Here is a 19,947-nt window from a genome sequence, read left to right as displayed (position 1 = left end):
GCTACACCACCATGCACATGTGCCTCTGTTCTGAGGCATTCATTTAAAGACAATTTGTAAACATGACAAAATAATGTTCTCGTAATTTTCAATTAATATTAACAGAAGACTTTAAAGCTTTTCCTTCCTCAGCAAATACTGAAAAAAAAGTTGTGTATAAATAATTGGATGATTATCTTTCCTTCCACAGAGTATGTTGTGTGCTCCAGTCTGATTTCAGATCAGCTCAGCTGTCAGAAAAATTAATGACCTTGAGATCAACTATGATTCAGAGAGAACTTCCACTGTAGTTTCACATGTTGCCTTTGACACAGTTGACTGTAATATTCAAATTTTTAGCAATTAAGTTGGTCGATTGGCCCTGCTCTTTACTCAGTTATGGTTTATTGAGCGAAAGAAAGTCATATAAACAGTATGTACATTATTGTACCAGCGCTCATTTTGATAGTGGGGAAGGATTCTAAAATTATATTAATATACATTCACATTTATAAAACAGAAGATATGATGGTTTAAGGAGTGCCCTTGGAAATTGAACATTATCCAAGATGAACAATTAAAAGAAGAAAAAAAACAGCAAATAAATAATTGAACAAAAGATTGAGAAAAGATTAGTCTGAATCTAAGAATCTAAGAATACACAAGAATACACAACTCAGATAAGGTAGTCCAGGAGTAACAGTTTTCCACCTTGATTTTTGCTCTTAGATTTGATTGATCAGGCCCTGATCTTCACTGCTTCTATATTCACAACATTGTTTTAGGGGATCCACAGGGTCAGTCTTAGGACCACTGCTTCTCATTTATAAATACTCCCAATAGGCAACATTTAATATTCAAAAATGAATCAAATGACTACGAGTGTTGCTTGCAGTACCCCCCCCCCCCCCCCCCCCCCCCGAAGTACGGCGCATTGTAGTGTCTTTCAGCTCATCCTCAACACTGTTTTTAAATCCTGCAACTTCACTGTTTGGCCCGGCTTTTGCAATATCCTTAACCACTTTAATGCTTTCAGTGTTGACTTTTCTGAGCAATCAAAACAATCTGAGTATGTAATCCATGGTCAAAAGTCACCTGCTGAGGAAGATGATAAATAACATAATTCAGGTCCAAGCTACTGAATGGCCCTTGTGACATTGTTTCGTCAACTAGTGTTTCCAAGGTCAAGAATGAACTTTCAGCTCTAAACCCAGCACTAAAATAGCCCTTATCAAAGCAAACAATTACAGTGATATAATACCAGTGACTCAATGAGAACTTCTGTTTTAGTTTTTCTTGACCTTACTGCTTCCTTTAATACAGTTGATCAAGCTTTTCTGATTAAATACACTACAGTGGTAATTTTACGTGTTCAAACAAACGTGTTATCATGTTATCATCCACAGCGGTCGATCCTAGGACCTCAACATGCTCGTGCTTGGCAGAATTAAAAGAAAACACAAAACTATCACGCATGCAGACGGTACACTATAACAATTCTCTTTCCTGTGGTTATCTCAGATCTATAAACAAGTTGCTGAACTATATCTACATGTGATATGGATTTGTCAATATCCAGACTTTGTTTTGTGGTTAGATATCGGTTGCACCTCAGAGTGCCTTTCTCTCAGATACAGAGGACTCTCATCTTAACTTTATAAGTAATGTTAATAATATAACTAAAGCAGATTTGCATCACCTGTAAAACAAACTTAAAATAAATTCATTCAATTCTAATTAAAATTAAAAATGATTTGAAATCACAAGTTGTCGGGCTACAATCACTGAACGTCAGGGTGGGGGATACTCCACTCCACTCAAGCCGAACTGGTGGAGTGTTTTTCCACAACAGGAGTAGTATGCCTTGATGACGTGTTGGAGGTGTGCTGATTTACACAAACCGCACTACAGCAGAATACTCTCTTTGTTAGTTACCTTAACAAATTATAGGAAGGCTCCAGCAAATTCAGAGTACTCCTCACATGTACATGCAAAGTGGAACATAATACTCTTAATAGTCAAATTCATGGGCTTCTAATGTTAAACTAAAAAAGCTTCCATTTAGCTTCCTATTATATTTCTGACCTATGATCCACTCAGACTTTGCAAGTCTTGTTTGTTTTCTAAGGTGTGTATCTGTGTGTTGTTGTGTCTTGTGGCTGGATTCATGACTTTTCTTGTTTTTCTTCCTCTTCGCGTTTTGTTGCTGTTTAGTTTCTTGTAGTTCATTTATTGCAATCTCATACTTATTGCTGCATGCATTTTAATATAAAACACATTGAGTTTAATTGTAATAAAATGTATGGATAGATATACACTGAATTGGAGATCTGTATGGTCTCCACCACCAGATTTTCCTACATTTTTAGTTTATGTCATTGCCATTTTTCATTTCTTACTGTACTGTCCACTTCACTGCAGATTTCCCCACTGTGGGGCTAATAAAGGAATCTTATCTTATCCAAGAGTGACAGCTGCAAAAAGAAGGGAGGACAATAGCTTATTTACAGTAGAAAAACTGAATAGCTAATAAGATTGTGTGGCCTGCATGAAGAAAATAAACAAATTCTCACCAATTCAAATTTATTTACCAAGATCCATTCAAAATATTTCCCCTTTAAAACCCCAAATTTAACTCCTAATAATGACTTACCTCGGTACTCTTGTCACCTGAAGTCTAATGAGTATGTTGCCCCAAGCTAAACCTTCTATTTACACAAACGTCGAGGAGCCAGTTACAAGTCCAATGTTCAGCTGACTAAAAGTGTCCAGTATTTATGAAGTCATTTAATGACTAGGTGTCATTACACTTGTGCTTTTCATGCCTTTTCCTTTTTGTGCACACCCTCACTTCATCACAAACGCATACACACACACCCTAGAGTGTATTATGCAAGAGACAAATAAGCGTTGCATGCTAATACGCATTTGTGTCACACAAATGTATTACAGTAAAACCAAGGTAGAACACAAATATGAGTCATATTCATATATTTTAGTAAATCATCATTTAGCAAAACTGACACGAGAGAGAAAAAGTGCATTTACTTCGAGACCAACATACAGACAGAACACAGGAAAGGGACACAAGAGGACTGAGGTGAATTTTCCTGAGAGATTGTCACATGAAACTCACAGGATTTCTCATTGACACCTGTGAGTCAGGACGCTGGGATGGTGAAAACAGATGATAGGAAAATGTTAGACAAACACTGCTCTGCTGGCCCACACAACAGATGCTCTAATTTGAATGACTGAAATGAAAGAACCAACTTGTGTCACTACAGCAGTGTAGTGTAGCACACAACAGTCAGTTTCACAGCTTCAATTTAAATTTCCTTTAACTTTTTCTAAAAATATATTTCACACATATACTGTATGTAACATTATCTTTACCCACCACAGTGGTTGTCATCAATAATCTTTCCTTGTGGTCTATTAATGGACTGAACAATTGTATTTAAATCATACTCAATCTTTGAAGGACAATACCAGTGTTTTGCAAGGCCTACAAAAATTCTTCCTTTAATAGAAAATATTTTCTATCGAAGGTTTAATTGACCGTTCACTAAACCCCCCCACCCTCACTTTACCATGGTAATGGCGACAGATTTACAACTTGAAATTCTTAGTAACTTTAGAAACAATGGATTGTTGATTTCAGACAGAGGTAGAAAAAAGCATGCTTCTAATCCTAGCTGACGACTGCTGACTTTGGTGGCTGACATGACAACTGTCCGTGGAGGATTTTATCAGCTCTAACTAGCTAGCTAATTAATCTATGTTATAGAGCTAGATAACATAAGCTCCACGAGTTGCTGAAAACCCTGTCCCCCAGTCGACTTTGTGATGCTTCAAACTGACTCATTTTAACACAAGAAGGTTGTTAAAGGGTGAATATCAACTTGATGGCTACATACATGAAAAGACAGAAGCTAAAGTTCCAAGTCCCAGGCAAGAAGTCAGTGTCCTCATCAGTTTTTGATCCATGTGGAAGACATGGTTATAAAGAAACAGCATTGCTCTTGTATTGCAGTTAAGAGCTCTAAGTATTTTAAGTATAATAAGAAAAAATGTACCATTAGATTGCTATTTTGTTGTAACACAACATTTGCTGCTTAGCTTAAACACTCAGACAAACAAGACAGAGGTTACATTTGCATTATTCATAGTTTGAAACATTGCGTTTTACTTTTCATGTTGCAGAGAGAAAAAGCTTTCATGATGAGGATTAACCAGTGTGTTTAGAGAACACACCGCCATCTTGGATAAGATTGGCAACAGTTGCTGGAATGTAAACGTTTGTTAGAGCCACTAACGTTAACTAAACTCTGATAGCAACCTGGACCAAACAGTGGGTGGATTTCACACAGTGGATATGCTGGTTGTGAATGGAACTTTTTATCTTGTAACCCCACAATAATGTAGTATGAAATGTTGCTGCCCTTGGAAATAACAATGGGTCACTGTTGTAGATAGCATGGCCGGCTAACTAGCTTACTAACGTTTGTAGCTTACATTAGAGCAGACAAACACACTATTTAATGCATTCCTTAAACTTTTGCTCTTGTGATTTTGGTCTTGGAAAGACTAAAAAAAAACACCAGCCAAAATCTTTCTATATGGAGCGCCACTCATTCACAAAACTTCAACATGTAGAGAAATCAAAAACTTGACAGAGCTGCTGAGCCTAGTTAAGGTTGTTTTGACTCGGACTAGACAATCACTGTTCAGGAGGGGGGTTTAGTGAATGGTCAGTTGGACATCATTAATCACCAGTGGATTAAGCTTTTCTTTCCCGCCGTGTCCTGCACAGCTGGTAGAGAGGCTCAGTTTGCCTTTACCCACTGCTTGTGTGTTCACAGGTGATGTTCATACCACCCCCGACATGAGAAGCAAAGGAAACTCCTTCCCTTCACTGAAAGTCTTCATTTGGTTTCCGTGGGCCGACCTGTGCGTGTCAAGCTCCTATCAGCAGTGCTCGAGCGCCTCAGGTTGCCTGCTTGTCTGGGTGGCTCTTTAGCTTGTGGAATTTAACACTGTCCAGCTTCTCGAACCTCTTGTCACAGAACTCACAGGTGAAGTTGTAGTGGGCCTCTGGAGTGTGCTTCTTCATGTGCCAGTTCAGGGAAGCACGCTGCCGACACTGGTAGCCACAAATTTCACATCTGACAGATGACATGGGTGAGAAGATGAGACATAAGTGACTATGGACCATGCTGCATTGATGATTATTTACCCTATGTAAAATAAAACCCTTACACAGTCTAACAGTGTAACGATAAGAAATGTTTTCAGCATTGTTAACTTACTGAAGCGGCGTTTCTCCTGTGTGGGTCCGCCTGTGAACCTCCAGGTGATTCTTACGCTTAAACGATTTTCCACATGTCTCACAAATGAAATCTCTTACACCTGTAAAAAGATCCAGTTACATTTGGAGGTTTATGAAGATGAGACTCTGACATGACAAGTGAGTCTTTGTGAGCCGACCTGAATGGATGATCATATGGCGATGCAGGTGGTTTGACAGGTAAAACTTTTTCCCGCAGCCTGGATGAGGGCAAACCTTGGTCCTCCCTTTCCTGTGAACTAGGTTCACGTGATTCTATAGAGCATGAAAAGAAAAGGTTATATTTCAAACTTATGCAAATCAAACTGAAGCATGAAGCCTGAATGAAAGCTGTTGTTGTACCTGAAAGCTGCTAATAGCTACATAAACTTGACTGCATCCCTCGTATGGACAGTGGAACATCTTGAGCATCCCATCTGCCTCAATGACTGGGCCTCGTCTGTTTCTCTTTGACCTGACGCTGCAAAAACAGACACTGTTGAGTTCACTATCACAAGAGGACAATAACTGGAGGAGACATGGATTAATATCAAGCAGAGCACCAATCTCTCAAATCCTTCCTCGTCACTCTGTCTGAAAGCCACTTCCCAGTGTAGAGGACTTGTGCCACAAACCTGCTCAGACTCCTCTCCAGTTCTCTGTCACCACTCAGCTCCAGAGCGTCAACAGTGGGCTGCAGCAGCTGTTTGTCACTCAACCCTGCAGAGAAACAGTGCAAAGCCTGATTACCAAATGACTCACATAGATATCAGCTGAATCGAAATGTCTCCTGACGTGTAGTCTGGCACTTCAGAATCTGTGCTATAATACAGGCTCTTGACCCTGTAATTTGTTTTTTGTATTGGCTCTAATAGAGTTTGTATTAGCAAAGTTTCCATTCAAATTTAGCAAAACTTTTCAGAAAAAAAGCAAAAAGAAAAGTGATATTAATGTGTGTTTCCACTCACTCCTGTTATGTGCATATTAGGAGTACAGCACATCAAGATAAACAGCTGGTAGCGCTACTCCTCCAGTCGGGTGCCATTAAACCATCACTGAGGAAGAGGGCGGAGCTAAGTGGTGTAATTAACAGGTGAAAAACATGACATGAAGGAAATATGACATTTCTGTTTGTTTCATGTAGTAATGAGAGGAAAGTCAGTCAGTCTTATTATCACTTCACACAGATATGATGTTTTCATTTGGTGCTATTTTTAGTCCCTGTCACCCACTGGAGCCTCAGGGCGGATTCATCTTTTCAATGCCAAATCATTTAATGATATTTTTGTTTAATTCAACCTCACTCATCTAGTCTGTGTGTTGTCATTAACGATGTGTCAGGTGGTACCTTTGCATTCAAACCTGTTCCACTGTCATGGCTGATGCTGGTTTTAATGATGTTCAGAATATGATATGAAACCTTGTTATTCATATTCCTGTGTGACATTATTCGGGTATCTGAGTGTCTTTGACTCCTCAGTGTCCCACACACACCAACACACACCAGGTATTATCAGTATCTCCCTTTGGTTTATAAATGTCTATAAAGTTTTATGATCCAATGTTTATTTTATTCTATTTACATTACACAGTTTACAGTACAGCCATATATCTATTAATGCTATTTAGATATATTTGACTGCTGAATATCTCTGCATTAAGGAAATATAACCTGCCTCACAGCTTTCCTTTGATGGTTTTATATTGTATTTTTACAGTGTAGTGTTTGCATCATATCTATATTGGATGTCGGTGTAAATCTGCTGTTGCTGGAATGTAGACTATTTAACCAACAGCACCAAAGTAGAGTTGTGGTTCACCTGCAAAATATGACTGAAATAGATGCAGAAATCAAAGCAGGCCATGTGTCTTCACTTACTGTCATGCCTTGAATTGATATGACTGGCTGCTGTTTTATTTTGTGTCTCATTGGTTGATTTGCAACTGTGTTTGGCAACTATTGTAACAAAGAGCCACTGGGTGTTTTTTCATAGCTGCCATTCCAGGAGCAAACATCTGGCTTCAGATACCAAGCCTGGGCTGGCCCTGAGCCTCTGGATCCCTACTCCAACTTCAGTGTGTAGAACATCACAACTTCTACCTGTTTATTTGTTGTTTAGCTGATGAACTGCTGTGCGGCTTAAGTTGAGTGCACGCCTGGGAACATTTATTCACAATGTCCTGGTTATGAGTCTTATCACAGATCAGATCAAATGACAGGATGTTTGCATAGAACATGAATGACCACCTGGTTATGCAAGTCTATGCATGGATGAATCTTACACAGTGTTGTAGGCGTATGAGTGACACTACATCAACATTCACAGTCTAGCAATTTGCACCCAGACTCTCTCGAGGATTTTCATTTAGACTGCCCTTTGCAGTTCACGGATTCATCACCCTTTACACTTATACAGTAAAACCCAAAGATGCAGTGTCGGTCCTGACTGTAGCACACCTGTCATGGAGTCTTCATCCTCTTCTGTTCTGATTGTTGTGTCACACGAGCACACCTGGTTGTAGGTGACACCCCCGATGACAGTGCAGGTGACTTCCTCCACGTTTCCGCCGCCCATGTTGAGCTGGATGCCCTCTGACGCCAGGGCCTCATAGCTGGGGCCAGTAATGATGATCAGCTGAGGATGACAAGAAAATGGAAAAACAATAGTAACTTTGAAAGAAAGCAAAAGCACATTCCTTTAAGTGACCATCTCTACCTCTTTTTAAACATCTCTGCAAGAGACTCATTCACCTGTGAGCCTTCCAAAGCCGTCCTCTGGTCAGGAATCTCACAGCCGGTCACTACCGTCTGCAGAGCCTGAGGGTCAAACGGCTCACTCTGCTCTTGTACCTGCATGGGTGGTGGGACTGACAGCTGCGGCTGAGCGCCCAGCTGGAGAGAGCCATTCAAACCCTGCGACAGCACCGAGTCCTCATCCGTCTTCTCCACTTTATCAGCTAAGGATGCCGTCACGGTAACACAGTCATAACTATGTGGTATAGTCCTGATTTCTTCTCCTCTGAGTCTGTCTCCCCCTCCTTCCCCTTCGTCTCTGCCTTGCCTCAGATCCTCGGCCTCCTCTTCTGAGGTGATGGAGTGAAATGCTGCAGCGGTGGAGCCTTGCTGTCGCTCCATGACCATCTCCATGTCCCACACAGGCTGCCCTGTCAGTGGAACATCCTTGGAAGAAGCCTCTATACTGGGCTGGTGGTTTAGAGCTGCGGCCTCTTCGATCGGGCTCATGGTTGTTTGTTGTACCTCAGAAACACCCACATTTTCTCCCACATCTTAAGTAAAAAAAAAAAAAACATGTTGATCATCAAGCAATTCAGGATTCACCAGCTACCGATAAACATTTTTACCCCAGATGAGTCAATGAACCAAGTTGTCACCTTTGAATTGTTTGTGAGCCTCCTTTCTTCTCCTCTTGCTCACTACACCTTTGAGTGCCAGCAAGTCTGTTTTTGCTGCATTCTCCTCTCCGTTCACTCCCTCCTCGTGTTCAGAGTCACTTGCCTCCCGTGGTGGTGAGAAAAGGTATTGCACAAATGAGTGGTTTGAGTCACACTGCCAGATGGCGGCAGTGGAGAAGTTGGGCTGGGGCTCCAGAGCCTTGAGCTGTGGCTCGTGAGGGCAGGAGTGGGAGTGCTCCTGGTACCAGCACACCAGGCTCTGCAGGCTGGACACACGGTCCTTCCTGCCTGGGAAACAAGGAAGGTTGACGGATGAGTGAAGAAATCAGAATCTACATGTACATACACTCATCAGATTTCAATCCATTGTTGATTTCTGTTGAATTAACGCTCAAGAGTCTTTGTGCAAAAAGATTATACACAGCATACTCAATATGCTTTTACATGGAAGTAAATTTCTGCCAAGAAAAGAAAAAAATGCATGAAAGGTAAGGCAACTCTAATACCAGGAGATACTTCAAGATTTTGACTTTTAGGTCAAATTGTGAGAAAGTATGTCAGATTTCTGACTGATGTTTATATTCTCTTTTTCCCATCATGTGAGCAGAAGCAGCTGAGCAGATTTCAGACAGAACAGAGCCAATAACAAATGTATCTGACCTAATACATCTAATTAATTTGGCTAATTAAATATTCTTTTAACTGAACCAGCTATCACGCACCTCCCAAACCTCTGTGACAGATTTGAATATCGCCCCTCTGTTAACAGCAGCACTCACCTTTTTTCTGTTTTACTGAGACCTCTGGGGCAACCTTCTTCCTGCAATGCAAAATAGCATCACTTGAAATAGTTAAGTAAAATAAAACAATATAGCTTACAAAACAGTTAACCTGCCAGCAGCAGTGGTTGACAGCATGGAGGCATTAGCTAATAGTATTATAGCAAAGCGCTCTGATAAAGACACAGACGTGCAATGGCAGGTAGGTAATGTCAGCATGAAGACATTAAGAGGCCACGGCCATGCCTACCCGCAGTATTTCTGCTGGTATTTTTCTCCATATGTGGAGTTGAGCAGGATCAGGTACTCTGCCAGTCCAGCATCACTCAGACTGGTCCGTCTGCGGAGCTCACTCCACAGTTTGTGCGACTCTCCGAGGTACACCCTCCTCACATCGTACTTCTTTCGGGATTCAAGACGCCTCTGAGCTCGGTCGGAGTCTGTGAGCCTGGGTCGTCCTCTGCAACGCCTCAAAACACCTTTCCCTTGTTCCCCAGCTTGGTCAGCGTCCAGGGGAACCCCCAATTCTGCCAGGCTATGCGCCATCTTGGCCACAACACCTGATGTTGTGATTACCTGAAGTTCCGGAAGTTGTATCAGATCTCACAGGAAGCACCGATAGAGGCGCCTTTTCTACTTTTCGTCCCGCACCATGGGCTTGTAAACGTTGCTAAAAAGATTCACATAGTCTTATACCACACGAGTGCATAATTGTGAAAATTGTGAGAAAAATGTTCACCGTGCTCGCTGAGAACCGCGGCGGAACTGTACAGCTAACAGAATCTTTTTTACACGGACCGCAGAAGCAGGAACACCAACGTGCAACATGTAAACAGACGCGGGAAACTTGAGCAGTATCGGTGATATAACGAAAGAAAACGTGTCAAACATCATAGTGTGTAGACATTAGACATGACAGACATTTTAACTCTCGCGTTTAGGACTTTTATGCCACAGACGGATCTCCAGAAGGACTCCACCGTCCGTCCTCCGCCCCCGACAACCTGCAGCGCCCTGGTGGTGGGGGACCCCAGCGTCAGCCGCTCCGTGCTGCTGCTGGCGGCCGTGACAGCGGCCTCGCAGATGGGGATGAGAGTGATGTTCTTCACCCAAACACAAATTCAAAGTCTCCCGGCGTCTCTGCAGAAATGTGTCCCGAGCCTGGGCCCAGAGAGTCTAAAGGTAGAAGTCACTTTGCTCTCAAACTGTGTTTGATATATTTTTCGCATATCTTTCAGAAAGTTGTCAACTATAAAGGACTTTTCAGTCGTAACTAATGGCTGTATCAATGCTTAATGAATCATTTATTAATGCTTTGCAGATCAATAAATTATGTGGGGTCCAGCTTTTGGGTTGCCAGGCGACCAGAGATGTGGTTAAAAGCTCCAGTAAACTAGAAAGCGGACTTTGCTATCTATTCTAATTCTTTGCTGCAGAGCTGTAAATGACAACTACTTTTTTATTACTGATTAATGTGTCCATTATGTTTTTGATTTATTGATCAATTTAGTCTACTAATACTGAAAAATGTTGAAAAATGCCCAGCACAATATCTCTAATCCCCAAATAACCTATAAATGTTTTGTTTATCCATCCAACAACCAAAAATCCAGATAGATTCAGTTAAGAAAAGCATCAATTCCTCACATTTGAGAAGCTGGAACCAGCACGTTTTTCTTCTTGATGAACAAGTTAAACGATTAATTAACTACCAGATTTGTTGACTATTTTTCTGTCACTTGACTAATTAATTGACTAATTCAGTAAACATATCAGAACCTTTATCACAATATGTGCACTCAAAGAGTATTGATGTTTTAGTAGTTTGTTAAACCTTTGTTGCTTAAACAAACTTTGGAGATGTAGTGTATCAGGTCAAGCTTATCATACTATGATACTATATGATTATGATTTATGATTCTATGTACAGCTAAAACTGCTGTAGAAAAAATTAATCAGCAGCTGTTTATATCAATTAATCTTATTTGTCATTTCTCAAGCAAAACTACCAAACATCTGATGATTGCAGCTTCTCAGTTGTGATGATTTATTGACTTTTCTTTGTCATATATGATAGTAAACTGAACATCTTTGAGTTTTGGACTGTTGGTCAGATAAAACTTTTGACTATTTTATTGTTTAATTTTTATTTTATTTCATAGACATGGACAATTAATGTATAATGAAAAAAGCACTGACTGCTGTCTTAGTGGACAACCAGTGTAGCCAGTGTTGTTCCTTTACTGTAATTCAAGAGGATTGCTGATGAGGTACCTTGACTCACCCAAATTCTATTTGTCAATTTAGTTTCCTTTTGATTTTTTTATTTAAAGAAAATCAAGTTCTCCTATCCCAGGACAGTGGAGGAGCTCCTCCAGCAGATGGCCAGCCTTCACGAGTCCACCAACACGACTCCCACACCTCCCTCACTGATCATAGTCGACAGGCTGGAGGGCTTCCTGTGTGGTCCTCAAGGTGGAAGCCACAGTGAATTTCACAGAGGAGAGCAGTCGTGCGCTGCCCACCTGTCTGCACTGCTGTGTGACACTGCTGCCTTTCTCACACAAGTCCTGGAGCAGCGGTCCTCGAGCTCGGGCCCCTGCCGCTTCATCGCCTCTTTCCAGTCAGACGTAGACCCTGGACAAACTGGCGGGGAGCCCTCTGCCACAGATCCTATCCTTGAGACCCTTGATCGCTATTTCAAGGTACGCTGTACTCTGGACCAAGACAGAGGATACGAAGCTACAGCAGCTGGACTACAGCAGATATGGCACATTTACCTTTCTGGGAGAGGCATCACAGAGGCCTCCTGTGCCAAAGAAAGCAAAGACAGGCCGGATGTAGCCCAGGAATGGCAGTTGTTGATTTTTCCTAATGGTTTAATGGAGTTTAAGTTGGTTTAAAATCTCTGTATCAAAGACTGAAGCAGTGGGGAATTAATAGACAGCCAATCTGTTGACTCAGGGTAGTTTTGCTCAGAGCAAATGTCAGTTTTCAGCACCACGTGACTTGAAATTTCAGCATTTGGGTGTTTTTAGTGATGATGAGATGTACTACTGTATAATGAGCCTTTGTAACTATATCTTCATCTTCCACCAAGTAGATCAGATCCTTTGTTTATGCGTTTCCTTTGATTTAATAGAGGAGTTCTTGTCCTCAGCTGTAATGCCTCCTTGACTACAGTGTTATGTAATTACATGTATTGTAATGTAATCTGCTGTTGAACCTCTTTGATATTATTTAACAGGACCACAGTAGCTGTAAATGTACAACATTTAATGAGTTTAAATGACATTAAGTTTCGTCAGACATATGAATCAAATCTTACACGATGAAAAATTGTATAAAGACACATGGAGGTCAGCTTTAAACTAAACAGTGGTTACCAACAAACATCAGGACCCCCACAGTACTGGAGCAATTAACATGTGTGAGACACTGAACTCAAGTGACTGATATCACAATTAAAGTATTTTACATATCAGAAAAAAATATAGAAAACACTTATTTTGAAAAATAAACAATATCATTGTCGAGAGAGAGAATTATTTTAAATGGTTAAGAATGAAAAATATGAAAAAAAATATTACTCTTCTTACTTCTAAGTAAATTATGAAAAGTATTAATCCTAAAAATGAGATATTCTCAAATTGAGTGTGACAAGAAAAATACCCTCACTTAAAATATATGTTGTTATAGTAAAATATGAAATATTAAACAGCTGCTGACCTCATGAACTGCTATTGCAAGAGAGTGGGTTTTCAGCTTTAAACCTTAGTCTCCTTTTTGTTTTTCAAAAAGAAAAATGTATGTCATGTACAGAAATGTAGTTATATACTTTATACTTTAGGAGTAGTTACAATTTCAGTTACAACGTAGACTGTATATAAAAAGGTTACAACATATTTTCCTAAGCCACAAAAGCAAAAAAGCATAAAAAAAAACATGGAAATTATTCAGTTTGATTTGAATGAATTGAAATGTTTTGAATAGAAGTGTCATGTGTGCTCTGCTCTTTAGATGGCAGCAGTGACTGAAAACAAGAAAGAGACTGAATTAACAACAGTTAACTGAGAATGAATATTGCTTTAAATCTTTCCTGCACAGCCTACAGTGGTAGTACTTTTGTTTCTTCTGTTCCAGGATTATGTATTTGGGAAATACCAACAACTTCTTAATTTTATCATTCTCTAAAACTGTGAAAAAATACAAAAAGCATCATAAAGTTATTTACAAATACAGTTAGTTTTATCAGGTCTGGAGATGACACTGACTTAATGGCTGCCGGGTTCAAGTAAATGTTGCGTGTTTTAAATATTAGGGTATAAGGTAATAATCTTTTTTTTTTGTGAACAAATCCCATGAAAGGAGCAAAACTAGTAATGTCTTATTTGGTCTTTCAATATTTTCCCTAACCTACATTCCTACTAAAATTGTAAGTCCTAAAAATGAGCCACAAATTTTTAAAACAGGATCAGTAATTTGAGCCAAAAATAGCTGGGCAATGTAGTTTTCACCAAACCTTTGTCAAATACAAGTAAATAGTACATTTGTTGGGGACTATTTTCTACAGTGGATTAATACACATTAATTGCTCTCACGGATAATAATAATAATAATAATAATAATAATGTAGGGTATGGTAATAATATATAAAGAATTCACGTCACGATGATGGTGAATCTATATGGAGTATCTTAGTTTGACTCAAACTACTGTGCCCGTGGTCAGCGTGATGAAGGAACGTGTCACACAATGTAATGGTCGACTCACACTGGTAGCAGTGTGGCATTTGTGGTGAGAAGTACTGGATGGACTGCCATTAAAATTCATTCATACAGTCACACCCCTCAGTTTGAACTGTAACAGCTTTAGTGATCCCTTAACTTTTCATGTAGTGTCGTTAAGTCTTGGTTTGACCAGTACTGTGGTCCTGGACCTGCAAAACTAATTACATTCCCATCAGCCTCAGCTAAACTTGTGTTTTGGGCTAAGAACCAAATGTTAGCATGCTAACATGCTAAACTTAGATGAACATAATAAACTTCAGCATTGTCACTGTGAGCATGTTAGCTTGTTGACGTTTAGCAAAAAGCACTGTGCCCAAGTGCTGCCAGACGGAGCTGCTAAAGGTTTTAAAATCTTTGTCTCGTTGGACCAAAGTGGAGATGTGTGGCACAGAGGAATATGTCTATGAGGTCTTCACTACAAGGACGTGTAGAAGGATCAGTTCATTGCTGGTTTAAGTATTTTAATGGGATTTGTTGACAAGAAAAATATAGAATATCACCAGTCTTATTCTTTAAGACATATCAGACGGAGAGGGAACGTGCATCAGCCCGTGTTGTTCACAGTCCTGCAGTTCTGTACGTCTACTCTGTCTTTTAACCTAATATCTGTTCTGTCATTTAAGTTTAAAAATAAGAGTACACTTAGCTCAAACATGAATAAATCAGCATTGAAACAGCTTGAATTTTTGTGAAATTATAGAAAAAGTCCTGATCTGATCTTCAGGACAGGATACTAAGAGATCAGCATACCAACCTTTACGTTGAATATCAGTATTTGGCATAAACCACAGCTGCCATTTCCATGTAATGGCATTGTCCTGTACAGATGGGGATGATTTGGCTAAAGTAGAATTGATGTATGTACATCCAATGGACTGGGAGTCCTTTAGCTTACACTTGACCATGAGTCCTTGCTTCAGTCAGAGACAAAATCCTTGATACGCGTTTCTTAACAGTTGATATGAGGCTCTGTAGTTTTGGGTGTATATCCAGATACCCTTCTGTTAGCTTTCCTCAAGTCTCAGTCCATGTGCAGCCTGTCCAGCTGAGCTCCCTCTCAGCGGTCATCGTGGACAAAGTGCTGCCTCGGCAGGAAAGGTCTTCTGTGAGCAGGGAGCTCATTCTTGTACTCGTTGGCGTAGATAACCTTCCCAATGTCGTCTAGTCTGCTCATGGGACTGTAATCCATAGAGACCCCAGAGTCTGCCACTGCCATGTAGGTGTACCCCGGGCCTTTGGATGTCCAGGCCTGGTTCGGGTACTCAAAGCTGGACTGGGATGAAAGACGACCTGAACCAGAGCTCTGCTGCACAGATCCCAGGTCTGAGTGGGATTCACACAGCACTGCCTTTCTGGAGGCAAAAAGTACTTCAAGGGGTAGGGCCTCCTCAAGAGTATCATCCAGGTGTTCATCTTCACTTTGGTTGTTGCCGCTGAGGGTGACATAGGTGTCCTGAGACTCCAGGAAAGAGGAATGGGAGCAGGGCATGGGGTCCTGGTGAAGTGCTCGTAAGCGATCCATCAGCCAGTGGTCATGTGGTGTGGCTCTCCATCCCTCTGTCAGAGCCAAATTGCCCCTTTCCAATGGCTCTCTCTCATCCAGCCCTTTCCTCACATTGTTATCCTCTTTCCTGTCTGCAGTCAAAGCTCTGGAGACCTTTGGTGGCAGTGGCGGGGAGGGCACTGAGGGGCAAAGGCTGAGCTCTGAGAGTACTTCCAGGGGACAAGGGCATTCCTCTGAGTAGAAGAAAGCTGGAGTCAACCACAAGCCTCCATTAGTCTGCCCTAACCACTCCTGTACAAAAACACAAGAAAAGATCATGAAAACCTTCCTGCGATACCACCTCCAACCATTGAACGTTCTGATGTTAGCTTCCTGACAAGTTAAACTAAGATGGTGAACAACATGGTAAACATACCTACTAAACAGCAGCATACTAGCAGATCACAGTGAGCATGCAGCATGCTGACGGTAGCACTTAGCTCAAAGCACTGTTGTGTTGAATGACGTACAGTTCTTACCTGAAAGTCCCCACCGTAAACAGTGAAAAGACCTTGGAACTTGCTGTCAGGAGTTGGAATAGTCGGCCATATCTTCTTTGTAAGGAACCTAAACAAAGAGCACAGCTACTGAAAATATAGTTCTCAATGGCATAGTTATAGGTTCTTAGAGAAGCAACTATAAATGTTAATGCTGTTAGAAAAGTAGAACTGTACATGTGTAACTGTCTGACCAACCTGCGATGGGACAGGAGCATCATGAGAGACAGCACGATGAGGATGAAAGAGATGATCAAAGTCAGGGACATGATGAGTGGATCAAACTCTGGAGGAGGCACAGAAAACAGTCATTAACGCTTGGAACAAACTAAACAAAAGAAACTACTTAATTCCCCTCGAGAGACACCTCCGCTGTCCCGAGGATATGTGACGCAGTTTTGTATTGCGTGTGTGAATGAATAAATGAAAAAACTCACCCGCCGGCAGTGTCTCTACGAACACTGGGTCACTCCAGGCGCTCCAGTAGCCGTTGTAGCTAATCCCATCCAGCTTTGCACGGACTCGCACCTTGTACTTTGTACCTGGCTGCAGGCCTGTCAGGATCAACTCTGAACTCGCTCGTGCCACCTCCACCTGGAACACAGTCCGCAACTCATCATTGAAGTCCATGTGTACCCAGACCATCTAACCAGCTGCTCAAAGCTTTATTCAGCTTCTAATTAATCAGTGCTGTACCTTTCCCACGTGGCTGTCCGCCGTAGCATAGTTGACCTCGTACATCATGCTGTCATCCATGTACTTGAGAAGAGGAGGCACCCAGCTGACGTTCAGCTGGCCTTGCTTACCCGTCCCGCTCACCGTCACGTTCACAAGAGGGTCGAGAAGAACTGTCATAGAGATAGACAGGAGGTAGCTCGTTAGGGAGGATTTTAAACGAAGTGGAAGAAAGATGATTCCTCACCACAGCGGTACCTGTACGTACGCTAATGTCACATACATCTTTGGCACAAGTGTATATTGATTACTTTTCATTGTTTAGACCGACGGTGACTGAATTTTGGGGCACTCAGGGAGAAGAAACTAGCTGTAAACACTGACATATTAAGCTGGTATAGGGGCGTGCTAATGTCTGTGTTGATGGATGTAATTCCAACTCTCCTTTTAGCACCTTTTAGTTCAGGTTTGCTCCCCACAAACTCCTGAGAATCTGAGACTGCTGTTTCATGTTGCTAAGGTAGCATACAATTGGTTTTTAGAGCGTTTTCATCAAAAACAGCTGCCTGCCGCAGCCAAGACAGATGCTGAGACAACAAAAACATTCAAGTTGTGGGCCATAAAACCACAACAGTGTATAAAATGTGACATAAAGCTGCTTTTTGAAACTGCAGCTTCTGGTTTTAATTCTCTGTGAGTTTGTCACTACAAGCGGCAGCTTTCACATGACTGCTAGAGTCATGTGATCAACTGTCGATTTAAAGATATTGATTATAGCAGCTTTAAAAAAAAATTCGGGGAAATTTAGAGGCAAGGAAAATGAATCTAATCCGTCATCCTCACACAGAACTGTCAGATGTGGTCCTGTACTGAGCCGTTTCCTGGGATTTGGAGGCAGCACTGCCAGCAAAATAACTTACAGACAAGCTCGATGAGGAGGCTGCGATTGTGGATCAGCACTCCCTCCCGATGAACTCGGATGTCCATTTGGACAAACATCTGGGTTTGGTTCAGGTGGCAGATGAACAGCCTCTTCCCACCAGGTGCACGGACGGCCCTCAGTGGACACCTGCTGCTGTTTTCTTTTCTGCTCAGGACAGAGGGAGACAGAAGCAAAAAGGGTCCTTTTATTCTTGATTGAGGCCACTAACAGTTCTGATCTAAAAATAAAAAAATCATAAAACTATTTGTAAAACAGTTTTTAATCCTTAAAGTAATTCTTCAATCACCCTCTTCCCCTAATCCAAAAAAATATATATTTGTAGCCTATTGTTTGCAATAAAAAAGAAAACCTGATCATATGAACTAAAGTATATTGGTCATATTTGACACAACGTGGCTTGTTGTTAAACATTGTTTTATACTGACAGTGACTTACTGGTAGCTGTATGTGAAGGAGTACTGGTCCACAGAGCCAGCTCTTTCCTCATCTTCCTCCCAGAAGCAGGTTAAGTCCTTCCTGCCTTCCGCAAAGCACTTGGGGTTTTCTGGCTCCTCTTTCAGCATCATAGACACTAAAGGGGCACAGTTGGGGACAACAGACGTGTGAGGGCACCATGTGGGCAAGAGGATGACGATGATGATGATCAGCCAAAAGCTTTTCTGATGTCTTAGACACTATATACAATCACCAAACACCAAAACGACTGGGGCAAAGGTGTGTCCAACATATTATTTCTGAAAGTTGTTTTTTTTTTTTTTTTACTTTAACCAATATTTCCACTTGTTTTGCCTAAAAATGATTATCCTACCTTTCTTTTCGAAACCTCGGGCGCCCTGGACCACGGAAGCGGTGCGCACGGCGCAGAGTACCACGCAAAGCGCCAACACTCGGCTCAGGTGATCACATGTCATCCTTTTGTCTGGTCTGTGAGCAGAAAAACGTCGTCCTTCTGTTGTCCGCCTGCATCACTGGAGAATAACCTGCCACTAACGCGTCCGCCGCAGCTCTCCTCTGGGGGAGGTTTGTTTTTTGTTTAGATACCATGGATAGCGCAGCGCGGTTTTACGCGCCTGCTTGTGAGCGATAAGGTGTGTGGAGCTGAGCTGTTTACTTTCTGTCAAAACGGAGGGGGGAGGGGCTAGGGTCTTACAAAACTTTTTACTCTCCTGATGTTGGGCGGAAATCACGCGCTCATTGATGTTTACAACTTGTTTGTGCCGCACGGGCCACAGAGACAGACAGACAGACAGACAGACAGACAGACAGACAGATAGACAGACAGACAGATAGATAGATAGATAGATAGATAGATAGATAGATAGATAGATAGATAGATAGATAGATAGATAGATAGATAGATAGATAATTTCACTGATGTTCTGCGGCTGTACCTGTGAGGCTCCCCAAGATGCGAGTTGATGAAGCGGGGCTCGGCTCCTGATTGGCTCCGGGCCAATTTAATCCCAGTGTGTGTCCAAGTAACGAAAGCCGCAGAGTACTCACACACCTAAGACGGAGACCAAAACCGTTTCTTATCTTCTTACTGCACCCACATGTTTTCTTCGTTTGACCAGCATTATCAGAGCCGCAGACAACCCCGTTTCTTCACCCATGATAAGTAGCCCGGGGGGGCGTAGCGGCCCATCCCCGTCAGTTTGAATGCAATTCAGCGCTTCTTTACATCACTTGAAAACGGAGGAGACACCCTGGTGCTGGTGAAATGGGAGCTGATGCAAAGACAAGCTATATTTCAATCACACAACAACAACAACGATGATGATGATGATGATGATGATGATGATGATGATGATGATGACAGACTGGAACCATCTTGTTTACATTGAGCCTTTTCAGCCAGTTTGGTGAAACACTAAACCTCAGATGAGCCAGGCTGTGCAGAGGCCCTGCTGCAGGGAAGGTAGCTTCTTTCAGACTGTGGTAACAGGAAGAGAAGGATGAGGAAACCTGCATTGTTGCGGAGGACAATGGCAGAGTGTG

At 41.6% G+C, this 19,947-nt stretch overlaps 3 protein-coding genes across 4 annotated transcripts; 1 reads left to right on the top strand and 2 right to left on the bottom strand.

Moving 5' to 3' along the window:
* Window positions 1-2,953: 2,953 nt before the first annotated feature.
* On the bottom strand, window positions 2,954-10,177 carry znf653 (zinc finger protein 653). Its single transcript, XM_071474589.1, has 11 exons — window positions 9,752-10,177; window positions 9,502-9,542; window positions 8,702-9,010; window positions 8,061-8,596; window positions 7,767-7,944; window positions 5,944-6,028; window positions 5,672-5,789; window positions 5,470-5,584; window positions 5,292-5,391; window positions 4,322-5,147; window positions 2,954-4,109 (listed from the first exon to the last, which is right to left on the bottom strand). Exons 1-10 carry the CDS (start codon window positions 10,045-10,047, stop codon window positions 4,970-4,972), a joined length of 1,956 nt encoding a protein of 651 aa, XP_071330690.1. The 5' UTR covers window positions 10,048-10,177; the 3' UTR covers window positions 2,954-4,109; window positions 4,322-4,969.
* A 15-nt stretch (window positions 10,178-10,192) lies between these two features.
* swsap1 (SWIM-type zinc finger 7 associated protein 1) lies at window positions 10,193-12,538 on the top strand. Of its 2 annotated transcripts, XM_071474592.1 has the most exons (3): window positions 10,193-10,329; window positions 10,443-10,683; window positions 11,835-12,538. In XM_071474592.1, coding segments are annotated over exons 1-3 (813 nt in total). In that variant the 5' UTR covers window positions 10,193-10,327; the 3' UTR covers window positions 12,405-12,538. The 2 variants fall into 2 exon arrangements, with proteins under 2 accessions (XP_071330693.1, XP_071330692.1); XM_071474591.1 differs by having other exon boundaries at window positions 10,283-10,683.
* Window positions 12,539-14,731: 2,193 nt separating this feature from the next.
* epor (erythropoietin receptor) lies at window positions 14,732-18,990 on the bottom strand. The gene is made up of 8 exons (XM_071474590.1): window positions 18,758-18,990; window positions 18,385-18,520; window positions 17,927-18,093; window positions 17,028-17,179; window positions 16,769-16,925; window positions 16,530-16,617; window positions 16,314-16,401; window positions 14,732-16,086 (listed from the first exon to the last, which is right to left on the bottom strand). The coding sequence occupies exons 1-8, from the start codon at window positions 18,858-18,860 to the stop codon at window positions 15,349-15,351; spliced, it is 1,629 nt and encodes a 542-aa protein (XP_071330691.1). The 5' UTR covers window positions 18,861-18,990; the 3' UTR covers window positions 14,732-15,348.
* Window positions 18,991-19,947: the final 957 nt, after the last annotated feature.

Source organism: Trachinotus anak, unplaced genomic scaffold, assembly GCF_046630095.1.
Source record: "Trachinotus anak isolate AG129_WGS33_773 ecotype Australia unplaced genomic scaffold, CSIRO_AGI_Tana_v1 ptg000003l, whole genome shotgun sequence".
NCBI lineage: Eukaryota > Metazoa > Chordata > Actinopteri > Carangiformes > Carangidae > Trachinotus > Trachinotus anak.
Note: the sequence above shows the minus strand (reverse complement) of the source record. Positions and strands in the feature narration are given on the sequence as shown.